General features: G+C 35.6%; 1 protein-coding gene across 1 annotated transcript in view; it reads left to right on the top strand.

Moving 5' to 3' along the window:
- The first annotated feature begins 649 nt into the window (after nucleotides 1-649).
- Nucleotides 650-16024, top strand: part of LOC101424448 (vomeronasal type-2 receptor 116-like) — a 28637-nt gene continuing 13262 nt past the window's right edge. Inside the window, exons 1-3 of the mRNA XM_071212801.1 lie at nucleotides 650-907; nucleotides 1298-2104; nucleotides 11716-11839. Coding sequence (XP_071068902.1) covers nucleotides 650-907; nucleotides 1298-2104; nucleotides 11716-11839 — 1189 coding nt within the window. The remainder of the gene's footprint in view (nucleotides 908-1297; nucleotides 2105-11715; nucleotides 11840-16024) is intronic.

Raw genomic sequence — 16024 nt, 5'->3', positions numbered from 1 at the left:
TAATATTCACCTCCCCCTTCATCATTTTTACTCTCTCAAATCTTCCTGCCTTGACTGAATCCTCCTTCACTGCCTCTCTGAGGCTCTTCACAGTTTGTTGATTTTTGATGATGGAAGATCCAAAACTTGATGGGGTAGATGTTTAGGCTAACTGACTGTCAGTCTTCTGTAGGTCATTTTGTCTATCCCATCCACTTCTGTCTCTGTTGCAGATCTGAACTGTTAAGGAGACTCACACTTTAGTTGGAATTAATCCGTCTTCAAACTCATGGCAATATTGCTGACAGTATACAAATCATTTACTGATGTGCTAATATTTAAAAAAGTATTTTGGTTCCAGAATTAAAGAACAAATCCTACCATGAAGGTGGTCTGCTTTTCCACTCATTGACCTTCCGTTGTAGCTACCCTTACATATTCCCATATAGGTAGAATTCAGTCAGGGCTTTAAAGAAATATTTAGCTTTTTAGCATTAGCTAAAATACTGTGGATTCAGAAGACCCAGTCTAGAATGACTTCACTGTGCTTTGCTCCTTAATTTGGTCATTGAATTGGATTGGTAGATAATCATGATTTGTGTCTTTTCCCTAAATATCCCTGTGCCCACCACAAAGGTTTCTAACCAAGAACTACCAGTATGTTCTGGCCATGCTTTTTGCCATTGAAGAGATCAACAGGAGTCCCCATCTATTACCCAACATTTCTCTGGGATTTGATATCTACAATGCCCTGCACAGTGAACAGAGAACTTTGGAAATTCCCATCATTTGGCAATCCGGGCTGGGCAAGTACAACCCTAATTACAACTGTAGGAAAGAAAGCAAGTCAGTAGCAGTCCTTACAGGAAAATCATGGGCACTTTCCATTCAGGTTGGGATACTGCTGGAACTCTACAAAATTCCACAGGTAAGCCTGCGGGGGGGGCGGGAGGGGGCCGAGTATTAAATCAAGTATCCTTTGGTGTGATTTTCAGAAAACTTAAAAGTTCAAGTGTGGAATTGTTTATGTATATCTGAAAGGGTGTGGCCATTATACAGAGTGTTGGTGGGATGTGCACATGTCCTTTATATGGAACAGATATAAAGGCAAGGGGTGAAAAGACAAAGGAGTTCCCTAGACCTCAGATACTGATGAATTATTTTCTAAAACACTCCCAGGAATCAGGAGATGATTAGAAAATAGAAAGAGCAAGACTTTTTTTCTATGTTTCTAAGAATGCTTATTATTTATTGGGTTTGAGAGGGTAGTTCACCAATTCTCTGCTTCATATGGACTTATTTTCTCCTTACCCCTTAGCTTACCTATGGCTTTTATGATCCTAATCTGAGTGATGATGGCCAGTTTCCATCAATCTATCAGATGGCTCCCAAAGATACTTCTCTGGCCCTTGGCATGGTTTCATTGATGCTGCATTTCAGCTGGACCTGGGTGGGGCTGGCCATCTCAGAAGACAAGAGAGGTTTCCATTTTCTTTGGGACTTGAGAGAAGAGATGGACAGGAATGGAGTCTGTGCAGCCTTTGTGGAAATGATCCCTATAACTGAGAGATCATATTTCTCATTGGACTGGCAGTATCATTTATGTATCAAAGAATCATCAGTGAAAGTGGTTGTCATTTATGGTGACTCTGACTCACTAATGGGTTTGGATTTTTGGAGATGGAGATTGTTAGTAATAGGAAAAGTCTGGATCATGACCTCAAAATGGGATATTCCCACATATGAAAGAGACTTTTTCCTTGACTCGTTCCATGGGGCTCTCATTTTTTCATATCACCATGGTGATATACCTGGTTTCAAAACTTTCATCCAGACTGTTAACCCTGTAAAATACCTGGAAGACTTTTACCTCACTAAATTGTGGTTTATCTCGTTTGATTGCTTGGTTTCTGAATCTGACTGTAACACTCTGGAGAATTGTCCTCCCAATGCCTCTTTGGATTTGATGCCTTCATTGCTGTTTGACAAGGACATGAATGAAGGAAGTTATAATGTATATAATGCAGTGTTTGTTTTAGCTCAGAGCCTTCAGGAAATACTTCTTCAACAAGTAGAAATCCAGTCAGTGGGAAATGGAGATGGGCTTATTGTTGAGTCTTGGCAGGTAATGTCTCTTCCATTTAATAGCATGTGTTTTTTCAGAACAATATCATAAATGTGACTTTCTTAGAGTGCCGTATGTGCTCAAGTTTATAGTTTAGGGTTCGTTCTCCAAAAGCCCAGAATTCTGTGTACTTGTTTTAGTGTCTAAGAGGTAAATCTAGTCTTAGGTAGAAAAAGTCATCAAAAAGGAAATGCCATTGGTTGGGAAGAAATGAGTTTACAATGAAACCCCAAAATTTTGTTACTAAGGATCTCAACATCCTTCCCAACTAATGTTCTAACTAGTAAATATCAAGACATCTTCCACCAGTCTCTTAAATGACAACAGGACTTAATGCCTTTTAGACAGTGTTGAGTATTGTACATACATTATCACATTTAATTCCACAACTACGTTAGGTATTGACAACCATGCTTTGCAATATGATGCTCTGGGAGAATTCAAAGAGTAAATGAGTATGGTTAGGTATAATCTACCTTAAAATTTTCTGCAACTGATGTCTATAGATTGCTTCATCACCTTGCCTTTGGAGTTTTCTGCACAAATTGAGTGTTTTTGTATTGACTCTATGACATGTTAGACCTCCATACATTTTATTTTATTGAAATATTCATACATGAAAATACCAAAAAAAAAAAAAAAAGCATATAGTGGAAGCTTTGAACTTACAAAACAACCATGCATATCTTCATACATTGGTCACATGCATCACACCACCACCAACATCTCACATTGTTTTGAAATTTTGTTATAAGCTATGCAAGGGCATCATCAAAATATTACTAATAATTATAGCCCATAACTTATATTTGGTATATTTTCCCCAAAATTACTATATTATTTTTATATATTTTTATTATAGAGGTTGTGAAGTTAGAAAGCAATCATGCACATGTTTAGAATTCCCATACAACATACATTCACCAACACATCACACAGTGGTGGAATATTTAATATGGATTATCTGATAATATCATCAGACTATTATCAACAATCATTGCCCATAGTGTATATTTGTCAAATTTCTCCATACCCCACCACTATCAACACAATATATTTTTAGCATTGAGGAGAATATTACAGTAACGCTCATAACCACAGTCAAGAGGTCACACTAATTGTATTTTTCCCATGCTTATCCACATTCTCACTACACTGAAATAGTGACACAATTCTAGAATAGCTCACAGAAGGACACTCTTGTAAATCAACCGTCAACCATAATTGTCACCCAGCTCTGGGTTCACTGTTTTTCAGCCCGTAGACTATTCTCTAGCTTACTTTCATTTGACTTTTATATTCCTAGCCTACCCTTTCAGCTGCAATACCATTTACAAATCAGATACTACACATTTTAATGTGTTACCATCAACTATATCAATTTCTGCATTTTAGAGTCAAGTTAATTAAAATCCAACGTACATTAAGCATCAGTAGTCCTTCTCAGCCCTCCTCTTATCTCCTAATGACTTCTACTTAGATATTACCTCCATGCATTTACTTTTCATATTTAGTTCATATTAATAAGACTATGGCAATATTTGTCCTTTTATTCTGACTTACTTCACCTAGCATAATGTCTTCAAGATTCATCCATGTTATGACAAGTGCCCCAATTTCATTTCTTCTTACTGCAGCATTGTATTCCATCATATGTATATACCAGATTTTGTTTATCCATTCATTGGTTGATGGACACTTGGGTCATTTTCATCTTTTGGTAATTGTGAATAATGCTGCTATGAACATTGGTCTGCAGATGTCTGTGTGTCTCACAATATTCAGTTCTTCTAGCTATATTCCTAGTAAAGGAATGCTGGGTCATAGGGCAGTTCTATATTTAACTTCCTAAGGAACTGCCAAACTGTCTTTCACAAACACTGTATCATTTTATAATCCCACCAACAGTGAAGGAGTCCTCTTATTTCTCCACATCCTCCCAGCATTTATTGTGTTCTGATTTATGAAATAATGACTGTTCTATGAGGTGTGAGACAATATCTCATTGTCATTTTGATTTGCAGTTCCCTAATAATGATATGGAACTTTATTTTTTTTTCTTTTTTTTTTTTAATTTTTTTATTTTTTATTGACTTTGTAATAATATTACATTAAAAATATATATGTGAGGTCCCATTCAACCCCACCCCCCCACCCCCCCTCTCCCCCCCCCCCAATAACACTCGTTCCCATCATCATGACACATCCATTGGATTTGGTAAGTACATCTTTGGGCACCTCTGCACCTCATATACATTGGTTCACATCATGGCCCATACTCTCCTCTATTCCATCATGTAGGCCCTGTGAGGATTTACAATGTCCGGTGATTACCTCTGAAGCACCATCCAGGGCATCTCCATGTCCCGAAGACGCCGCCACCTCTCATCTCTTCCTGCCTTTTTTTTAATGTGCTTTTTGTCCATTTGAATTTCCAATTTCCTCTTTTGAGAAATGTCTATTTAGATCTTTTGCCCATTTTTAAATTGGATTCCTTCCCGTTTTATTGTTGACTTGAATGATCTCTTTATATTGAATGGAAATTAAACCTTTATTAGATATATGGTTTCCAAATATTTTCTCGCATTGAATAGGCAGCCTTTTCACCTTCTTGGTGATTTCCTTTGAATCACAAAAGTGTTTAGGTTTCAGGGTGTCCCATTTATCCATATTTTTCCTTTGATGCTTGTGCTTTCAGTGTGAGGTTTACGAATACACCACTAACACAACCATTCCAAGGTCCACAGAATGGAGGAATAGAGTGTGGATTAGAGTGGACTTACTGATATTCTGTTCATGAACTATTGTGATTAGTAATCAAAGAAAATGTGGCATTGGTGTGGAATAAGTGGCCATGGTGGTTGCTGGGGGTAGGGAGTGGGAGGAAGAGATGAGATATGGGGGCATTTTCAGGACTTGGAGTTGTCCTGGGTGGTGCTGCAGGGACAGTTACCAGACATTGTATGTCCTCCCATGGCCCACTGGGTGGACTGTTGGAGAGTGTGGGCTACGATTGACCATGAGGTGCAGCGGTGCTCAGAGATGTATTCACCAAATGCAATGAATGTCTCATGATGATGGAGGAGATTGTTTGTTATGGGGGGAGTAGTGGGGGGAAGGGGTGTGGGGTATATGGGGACCTCATATTTTTTTAATGTAATATTAAAAAAATAAATAAAGACAAAAAACAGAAAAAAAAATAAGAATGCACCACTTACTGCCAGGTCTTGAAGATGTTTTCCTACATTTCTCCGAGAAGCTTTGTGGTTCTTGCTTTTCTTTAATCCGCTGTTTGTTAATTTTTGTATGAGGTATGAGATTGGGATCCTGTTTCTTGTTTTGGTTATGGAGATCCAGTCTCCCAGCACCTTTGTCTGAATAGATAGTTCTGCTCCAGCAGGGTGGGTAGGAGAAGCTTCTCAAAAATCACTGGACCATAGATGTGTGAGGTTCATTTTCTGAACAGTTAGTTCAGTTCTGTTGGTCTATGTGTGTATCTTTATGCCTGTACCATGATATTTTTACCACTGTAGCTAGCTAATATGATTTGAAGTCTGGAAGTGAGAGTCCTCCAACCTCATTCTTCCTTTTGAATATGTTTCTTACCTTTTGGGTTCCTTACCCTTCTAAATATAATTTGCAATTGTGTTTTCCATTTTTTGAAAAACTGCTGCTGGAATTCTTATTGGGATTGCATTAAATCTGCATACAAATTTGGGTAAAATTGACTTCTTAATGATATTTAGTCTTCTAATCCATGAGCATGCAAAATTCTTCCAATTTTTTAGGTCTTTTTAAAATTTCTCTTAATGCATTATAGTTTTATGAATATAAGTGTTTTACATTCTTGTTAAAATTTATTCTTAAACATGAGATTCCCTTATTTGCTATTTTAAATGGAATTTTTTTACTTCATCTTTCAGATTGTGCCATTATGATTGTATAGAAATACCACTCACTTATGCATATTGATCTTGTATCCTCACAATCTACTGAATTTATTTATTAGCTCTAGCATCTTTATTGTAGATTTTTTGGATTTTCTAGAGATAAGATCATATCACCTGCAACAGTGAAATTTTACTTCTTCCTTTCCAATGTGGTTGCTTTTTATTTACTTTTTGCCTGATTATTCTACCTAGAAATTGTAGCAGTATATTGAAAAACAGCAGTGACATTGCACATTGATTTCTTCTTCCTCATCTTACTTTGAAAGCTTTCAGTCTTTCACCTTTGAGTACAATGTTAGTTGAGGGTTTTTCATATATAGACTTTATCATGTTGGGAAAGTTTCCTTCAATTGCTACCTTCTGTACTATTTTTATCAAGAAGATATGCTGTGTTTTGTCAAATGCCTTTTCTGCATCAACTAATAAGATCATATGATTTTTCTTATTTGATTTATTAATGTTCAGTAATATGTTGATTGTTTTTCTTGTTTTGAACCACACTTTTATGCCTCATTAACACTCACTTGATCATAATAAATAATTCTTTTAATGTGTCATTGGATTCAATTATCCAGTATTTTGTTGAGGATATTTGCATCCATACTCATTAGAGAAATGGGTTTGTAATATTTTTTTCCTAATATCTTTTTCTGGCTTTGCTATTAGGATGATATAGGCTTCCCAGAATGAGTTTGGTGTCATTCCTTGTTGTTCAAACTTTTGGAGACACTTGAGTAAGACTGGTATTAAATTTTCTTCAAAAGCTTGGAAGAACTCACTTGTGAAACCATCTGGTCATGGGATTTTCATTTTGGTGTTTTGTTTGATGATGGCTTCAGTCTCTTTATTTGTGATTAGTTTGTTGAGATCTTTGATTTCATTTAGAAACAGCATAGTTTGTACATTCCTAGGAAATTATTTCTTTCATCTACATTGTCTGGTTTTCTGGCATACAGTTCTTCAGAGGATCCCCTTATGATGTCTTTTGTTTTTGTGTGGTCAGGAATAATGTCCTCATTTTCATTTTTTATTTCATATATTTTTCTCATCTCTCTTTTTTCTTATACCAACCTACATATGTGTTTGTCAATTTTGTTTATCTTCTTGAAGAACCAATTTTTGGTTTTGTTAATTCTTTCTACTTTTTTGTTGTTCTCAATTTCATTTATTTCTCTTCTAATCTTTATTCTTTCTTTCCTTCTACTTGATTTGGCATTATTTTGCTGTCCTTCTTTTAGTTTCTCAAGCTGAGTGGTTAGGTTATTGACTTTAACTCTTCCTTCCTTTTAAATGTAAGCATTGAGGACTTTAAATTTCCTTCTCAGCACTGCCTTGATTACATTCCATAAGTTCAGATATGCTGTGTTATTATTTCTATTCATCTCAAGATATTTGTGGGTTTACTCAAAATTTCTTATTTGACCCCCTGATTATTTAATGACAAGATGTTTAATGTTCATATATTTGTAAATTTCCCACTTTTCTGCCTCCTGTTAATTTCCAACTTCATTCTATTATGATCAGAGAGATTGCTTTGTGTAATTTACATCTTGTTGATTTTATTGAGATCTGCTTTGTGACCCAATATACAATCTATCCTGAAGGAAGATCCATGAGCACTTGAAAAGAATGTGTATCCTGCTATATTTAGGTCCAGTTCTCTGTATATGTCCATTAGGTTTAAATCATTTGTCATATTATTCAAGCTCTTTTTTTCTTCATTGATCCTCTGTGAAGTGTTCTATCCAATGCTGAGAGTAGAGTATTGAAGTCTCCACTATTATTATCAAAATACATTTTTCTCCCTTCAGTTTTGACAGTGTTTTCCTCATGTATCTTGGAACATATTGCTTAGATCTACATACATTTAAGACTGTTACTTCTTCATGGTGTATTGCCCCTTTTATTAATATATAATATCCTTCCTTGTGTGTAATGAAAATTTTTCTTTTAAAGGCTATTCCATCCAATATGGATAGAGCTACTCCAGCATTTTTTTTTTTTTTTGTTACTGCATGGAGGAATATCTGTCTCCAATCTTTCATGTTCAATCTCTTGGTATCCCGGGTTTTAAGGTGAGCCTCTTGCAGACAACATATAGGTGGCTCATATTTTCTTTTCCATTCCATCCGTCTGTGACTTTTGACTGGGGACTTTAATCCATTAATATTTAATGATTTTTCCAGTGAAATCAGTTCTTATTTAACCCTTTTTAAGCTTTGGAATTTATCAATCATATTTTATTTTCACCACTCTTTTGATACTTTTAGTTACTTATACTGATATAATCTTCATTTCTAGACTCTCTTCCAAGACTGTCTCCTTTATTTTCTTTTCAGACTCTAGCACTCTCTTTAGTATTTCCTACAATGCTAGTCTCTGTTATAGACTTTCTCAGTTACTGTTTATCCATGGCTATTCTAAACTCGCCCTCATTTTTAAAAGACGATCCTGCCAGATATAAATTCTTCTCTGGCATTTTTTCCCAGGCAGTATCTTAAATATATCATGTTACTTCCTAATTTTATCCATTGTTTCTTAGGAGAAATCATCACTTAATTTTATATGGTATCCCTTTTATGTTATGCATCACTTTTTTTTTTACTACTCTCAGAATTCCCTAATTGTTTTTGGTATTTGATATTCTGATTACTATGTGTTTTGGAGTTGGTCTATTCGGATTTACTCAGATGGGAGTGTGCTGTGCATCCTGGACATGGATATCTATGTCCGTCAATAGGGTTGTGAAATTTTCTACTATTATTTCTTCAAATAATCCTTCTGCCCCTTTTCTCTTCTCTTCTCCTGCTCAGAAACCAGTGACATGTATGCTTGCATGTCTTTCTGCCATTTAGTTCCATGAGACTCAGTTAAATTATTTCTGTTCCTTCCTATATTTGTTCTTTTGTATGTTTGCTTTTCGAAGCCATATCTGCAAGCTCATTGATCTTTTCTTCTGCCTCCTCAAATCTGCTGCTATATGCTCCAGTGTGTATTTAATTTCATTTATTGAATCTTTCATTCTCATAGGGTCTGCTGTTTTTCTATGAATACTTTCAAATTCTTCTCTGTGCTCACTCAGTGTCTTTTTAATACCCTTAATTCCTTTAGCTATCTCATTGAATTTATTAAGGAGACTTGTTTGAAATCTAGGCTTAGTTGTGTCAAATCCTTTGTCATCTGGAGGGTTATCTTGATCCTTTAAATAGCCCATATCTTCCTTTTTCTTATCAAGGATTGTATTTTTATTTTTTTGGTGCCTTGGCATCTGGCTTACAAGATTTATTTATAATGGATGCATGTTCCCCTTTTACTTTAAATCCTTCTTGCCTTTTCTCCTTTGCTGGTGTTGTAGTAGAAACTGAGGATGAACTTGGTGCTGCAAGGTGTGGAGGCTTAAGCTGCTTGCATTGCCCTGGAACTGATTAATCTTCTCCAACATTTCTTCTCTGTCAGGGGTAGGGACCGAACTTCAGCCATGCATAATAATCCAAGTTGTTCAGGCAAAGATTATCTGTAGTTGCCCAAATAGACTGATGAAGCCTCAGGACCCTTCCTCGACTGGTATGGGTGGGGGTAGAGATTCAGGTATGGGCTTCAATCTATGCCATGTAGGTTCAAAATGTCAGGCCCAGGCAGAATGATATAGGTCTGGGGCCCCTCCCTGCTGGGGGTGGGGATGGACTCTCTAGAGTGCACAGCAATCATATTCATTTGGGCTAAATATGGCTTCAGTTGCCCTGAAGAACTTCCCTTTAAGGGGTGAGAACCGAATCACTGATACGCAACAGTTTAGTCTGTGCCTACCAATACCTGGAGAGGCTGAGGAAACACCAGTCCCATCTTAACCTTTCAGCATGTGGGGGTGGATCCCAAGGCACCTTGCCCTTCATTCCATGCATGCCAAAAGGGTCTTCCATTGCCCAGAGAGACTGAGAAAATGCCAGCTTTGTCCTATCCTTTTGGGTCATTGATGTGGATCCACAGGTGACCAGAGGTTCAGACCATGCAGGCTGAAATTACCTGCCATTGCCTGGAAAGACACTGGAAACCTAAGACCCCTCCTTACCTATTGGGAGTTGGGGGCAGATCAACAGGTACCCACCAGGTCAATCTATGCAATCCAAAAGTGCCTACCATTGTCCAGAAAGGCTGAGGACACACAGCTCCCTTTCTATTCCATTTGGAGGCAGAGGTGAAGATGGAATTGAAAGTGATTAAAAATCAGCAGGTCGAAGATTTCCAAATATTCAGTCTGTACTTGTCAAAATCACCTGTGGCTACACAAAGAGGTTGGTCCAGGTCCCCCCAGCTTCCTTCCTGCCAGAGGTTGGCTGAAGCCTATCTTAGGGCTGCTATCCAATTCTGGTGGAAAGATGCCAGTCCCTACCTTCACTGTGATTTTCTGTCAATCCTGCCTTCCATCATGCCAGAGACAGATTTAAAAGGGAGCCTAGCCTACTGTTCTTTTTCTGACTTAGGCAGTTTCAAATTTGAGCTGTTCTTAGGATTATACTTTATCCAGTTGAGGTTCCTAATCAGGAGCTGAAGTTGACACCGAAGTTTCTTTCTCTGCATTTTTTTCAAAGTGGATCTTCCAATTTCAGACTCAGAATAGTTTCCAAGGTGGCTTGCACTGCTGCCACAAGCCTCCATGGTGAGGAGAACTTTACTCACAAATATCTGCAAATGGGCAGTCTCCTTCCATTCTTTCAGATGTTGCAGGATGCTCCACTGTCCCCCAGGTACCCCAAACAAGTGCTTTAGATAGTTCTGGGTGATTACTAATTGTCTTGTAGGACAAGCTGACATTTCTAGCTACTTATTTGGCCACCATATTTTCCCATCTTCTCTCCATTCACTTTTCTTTCTTTTACTTCATCGGATGCTAATAATTAATTTGTATTATGAAGCAGGGCTCCCATAGGTTCATGGATGTTCCCTAATTTGGGTTTTCAATCTTTAATCTTTGGACAAACTCTCTCAACAAATGATGTCTCTTTTAGCTGCACCCATTTCTGAAAAACACACAATTTAAAAATCCTGTTGGTGACCACGTGATTTTGGATGAGGCAAGGAAATTGGTTACCAGGTTTGACATTCTCAACTTTTGGAATTTTCCAGAAGGTTTTGGTCTAAAAGTTAAAGTAGGACAATTTGCTTCAGATATGCCACATGATCAACAATTTTCAATATCTGAGGAGATGATAGAGTGGAACGCAGGATTTTCAGAGGTGGGTATGATTCAATCATCGTATTTTATATTACATATAAAGAAAATATCTTTATGGGGGATTCCTTCCTCCTTATTGCTCAGTAAATTGCCAATCTGTATATTTAATATCTTAACCTTCAACTTGAAAATTTTTCTTACACACTGTCAAATGGATGGTAAGGACACATTATATATATATATATATATATAATGTATATATATACATTTATATAATATAATTTATATATATATAATTTATATATATATAATGTATATATATATAAATTATTTTGTATTTCACATATTACCATGAAAATGAAATCCTTTCAGATAAATTGATTCATGTATTTAAAATTTAAATTTGTGTTTGAGTCAACACCCCTAGCAGTGTATATTTTGGAGAGATAAAGTTACACCTTTTAACAGGTTTTTTATTTTCTTCCCAGACTCCCCACTCAGTATGCAGTGAGAAGTGTATTCCTGGTTTCAGCAAAACATCTCAGTTGGGAAAGCCTGCCTGCTGCTTTCTTTGTACTGCATGCCCAGAGAATGAGATTTCCAATGAGACAGGTAAGTTCATGACAAGAAGAAAGTCCCATCTCTCCTTTATATCCCCCACTCATACAAGTTATTGAAAAGTTTCTGTAGGAAACTAGAGTCAAAATTCATCCTTCATTTAGTAATTTAATTTTATAATCAATAATATTTTCCATTGAGATGACACTCCTCTGCACTTATCTATTATATTTGATAAACTTTAGACCCATTACAGGCAGTCATCTATAGGAAACACTTTTCTTGAACTCACAATAGTATACTAAGTTTCATCCTTATCCTGTAATTAATACATTGTATTATAACTACCTGCTCTGCATCCTGTTTGAAAGAATATTTAGATTGTATCAAAAGCTTGGGTCTTAATCCTCTTCAGTTTCACCATGACTAACACTGATATGAAGAACGGGTGCTCAGAACGTTTGTTACATTTTTTAGAAATGCATATTTCTGTGGAGTGCCATATGAGGACAATATACAGCACATCTACAATGAATGGGTTTCACTTTCTGCTTTCTCATAGTTCACAGCTGACCTTGGGGACAAAACATAGAGATACTTTGTGTACATCCTCAAAGCCTGCAATTAGTGCATGTGCAGAGGTTTAAGGGCTTGCAAATTCATTGGGACAAGTGGTTCCATGGAGTTTTTCATAGAAGCAGTAGCATTAGTATTATGTAAGATGAATGAAGGCGCAATAAATTCTTGGCAGAATTCTTATAAATGAGAAAGAAGCAAATCACCGCTGCATGTATTATTCATAGATTCAGAGAACTGGAAAACAGATTTCAGTGTGACTAGATCACAGAAGATATTGAGGATGGAGATGAAGACACGGTATATAAATGTGACAGAAAATCAATATGCCATATTTTCTTCATAATACAATTCTTGAAATTAGCCATATTCATGATATTACATGCTGGAATGACATCTTTGGTGGGGAATTTCTGAGTTTTATTTATTGATTAATATGAGGTTAAATTTTCCAAAACACTTCCTATTATTCCATTTTTTGGAGATGTGTTCAGACTAATGATATAACAAAGCAATTTGTCAATTTGGGAAAATGATCCATGTACACATCGGTACAATACAGGTACAAGTATATGTTCCATGTGCACATATAAAGAATACTGTAACCATCAACGTCTACTCCCACATGTTAGGAGATCAAGAAATATACATTTTAGCAACTCATTTAATTTAGATAATACAATAGATTTTATAAAACTACTTTGAAATTAAAAATGCTACATTTTAAGTGATATGGGATAGAGCTAAAGCTAGCTGTCTTTAGAGAAAAATGTATAATGATAGAATATATAATTTTAAATTATTTATTATATATATTTAAAAGAAAAAACTGAACAGCTAAGTATTCATCAAAAATTAAAATAATAAGAGCAAATAAATCATAAAGGAAAGAGAAGAGAGAAAATAATAATTATAAGAAACTTAATAAAGGACAATCTAGATAGGATAAAAAGATAAAGCTAAGGCTAGAATTAGGAAAAAAATTAATAATCCCTAGAATGGTGTATTATGAAAAATGAAATTTGCAAAATAAATAATATCAGGACTAAAAAAAAGTTGCCCTCTGTGCAGAATTTTGTATCATAAAAGGCTAGTATAAACTATTTCATGCCAATATATTTGAAAATGTAAATTATATTCACAAATTCCCAGAAAAATAAGATACCAAAAAATGTCCCAAGAAAAAATGAAATATCTGAAAAGTTTCATATCTCCTTCGGTTATTGAATCCACACTTTAAAAACTTTAAAACATTGTCATATATTTTTATATTCACCAATGGCTTTACTGGGGAATTCCACCAAACTTTCAAGGCAAAAATTAAGCTTATTTACTCAAACTCTTCCAGGAAATAGGAAAGAAATGGGAAAACACAATTCATTTCATGATTAGAGCTTAACATATTTATCAAAATCCTAAGGTCATTACAAAATAGAAACTTTACAGGTGTCTTGCTTTTTAAATATAAACTCACCTATCAAAGAAAAAAATTTTGTTGTCTAGGTTTTCAGCTTGTGTAAAGATGTGTTCTCATGGCAACTCAAGGTAATTCAGTTTGTGTGCCCCCTGAAAAGCAGAGTCATCTCAATGAATGCAGGAAAACATTTAATACAATTCAACACCCACCAGTGATTTTAAAACAAACAAAAATATCACTTACCAGATATGGAATCGAAGGGAATCATCTTAATCCCTTAAACGATACTTCCTGAAAACTAAGAAGTACCATCATTTGGAAGCATTTCAGGCCTGGGAGATGAATAATGAGACAGAACTCCACAATATTAACATGGCTGCCAATACACTGGGGTTCTTTCCCAATGTAATATTGGCAGGAAAATAATTGGAATGAATAATTAGGGGAAAGGATAAAATAGAGCTGACATAATTTGTGAAGGATTTTATTGTGTATATCTAAAATTGGGAAGATTTTATAAACTGAGATTAGTGTTCTGAATACAAGTGTAATATAAATCCTTATATATGCAAGTCATAGGACTTTCTAAAATGAAATTTTCAGAGATGATATTTACAATATCTTGAAAGTATTAAATACCTAAAAATAATATTAAGCAAATTTTGGAAAGACTTCTGCACATAAAGATATAGAAAATCATTTAGAAAATTTCAAAAAGACTAAATAAATGGAGGGAGAAACCATATTCATAAGGGAAAGGACTCAATATTGGAAAGGTATCATTATTCTCCAAATGGATTGATATAATGAAATTGCTTTCAAAATCCCAACGTTTGTGAGGAATTGAAACTCATTAAATCACTCACATGAATCAAACAAGAGAATAATTTGGTCAAGACAAAGTTGGAGTACTTATTCTACCTGCTTCATTTTTTATAAAGTCACAATAATGTTTTTTCAGCATAAGGATAGAAAAGGAAAAAAAACAAAAACAAAAGAAAACTCAAATGGCATATCCAGAAACAATCTGGTTACATAAAGATTCATCAAAATCAGGCACATTGGAATGCTAAATGTAAAAATAAAATTCTTAAAAAAAACATAAAGAAGAATATTTTCACCTTCAAAGTCAAAAATTTCTTAAATAAAACAAATATAACATCAACCTTAAAGGAAACATTTGATAAATGTTAACTACAATAATACTGCTATTTTTTGATCATCAATGAAAGGTAAAGCCACAAGTGGATTAAATTATTTAAAATAGATCTGGTCAAGAATGAATTACATCAGGAATATAATGAGAGCTCCTACAGAAACAAGGTAAGCAAAAAATTCATTAGAAAAAAGTTCGATGTGTGAACAAGCCCTCCTTACCAAAACATCTCCAAACATGAAATGCACATATGTGATAGTGCTCAGATTAATTGTTCACAAGGAAATTGCAGTTAAAAAGCATAATGAAATACTCAAAACATCCCATAAAAGCTAAAATTAAACATTATTACTGTGTCCAATGTCGAAAAGAATATGGAGGGAAGCGTACTTGGCCCAGGGGTTAGAGCATCCGTCTAACACATGGGAGGTCCGCAGTTCAAACCCCCGGCCTCCTTGACCCTAGTGGAGCTCGCCCATGCGCAGTGCTGAGGTGGGCAAGGAGTACTGTGCCACGCAGGGGTGTCCCTGTATGGGGGAGCCCCATGCGCAAAGAGTGTGCCCCATAAGGAGAGCCGCCCAGCATGAAAGAAAGTGCAGCCTGCCCAAGAATGGTTCTGCACACAGAAAGTTGACACAAGATGACGCAATAAAAAGAAACACAGATTCCTGTGCCACTGACAACAACAGAAGCGGACAAAGAACACGCAGCAAATAGACGCAGAGAACAGACAGGTGGGGTGCGTGGCGGATAGGGAGAGAAATAAATAAATAAATAATCTAAAAAAAGAAAAAAAGAGAAAAGAATATGGAACAACTGGATGGTAAATTGGTGTAAAACTTGGGAAAGCTCTATGGTATTACCTGTAATGGTGAATATTTGCTTATTACACGATCCAAATTCATAGTATCATATTGTACCAAATATGTTCATGGCAGTAACTTTAATAATAACCAATACTCATAAACAACCAAAAGTCCATAAACTGTAAAATAGATAGATAAAAGATGATGTATTAATAGAATTCCATACAGTATTATAAGAGAATGGATTATAACACTTCACACCCACAAAGACTATGTTTTAAAAA

This window comes from Dasypus novemcinctus, chromosome 30 (genome assembly GCF_030445035.2).
Source record: "Dasypus novemcinctus isolate mDasNov1 chromosome 30, mDasNov1.1.hap2, whole genome shotgun sequence".
NCBI lineage: Eukaryota > Metazoa > Chordata > Mammalia > Cingulata > Dasypodidae > Dasypus > Dasypus novemcinctus.
Note: the sequence above shows the minus strand (reverse complement) of the source record. Positions and strands in the feature narration are given on the sequence as shown.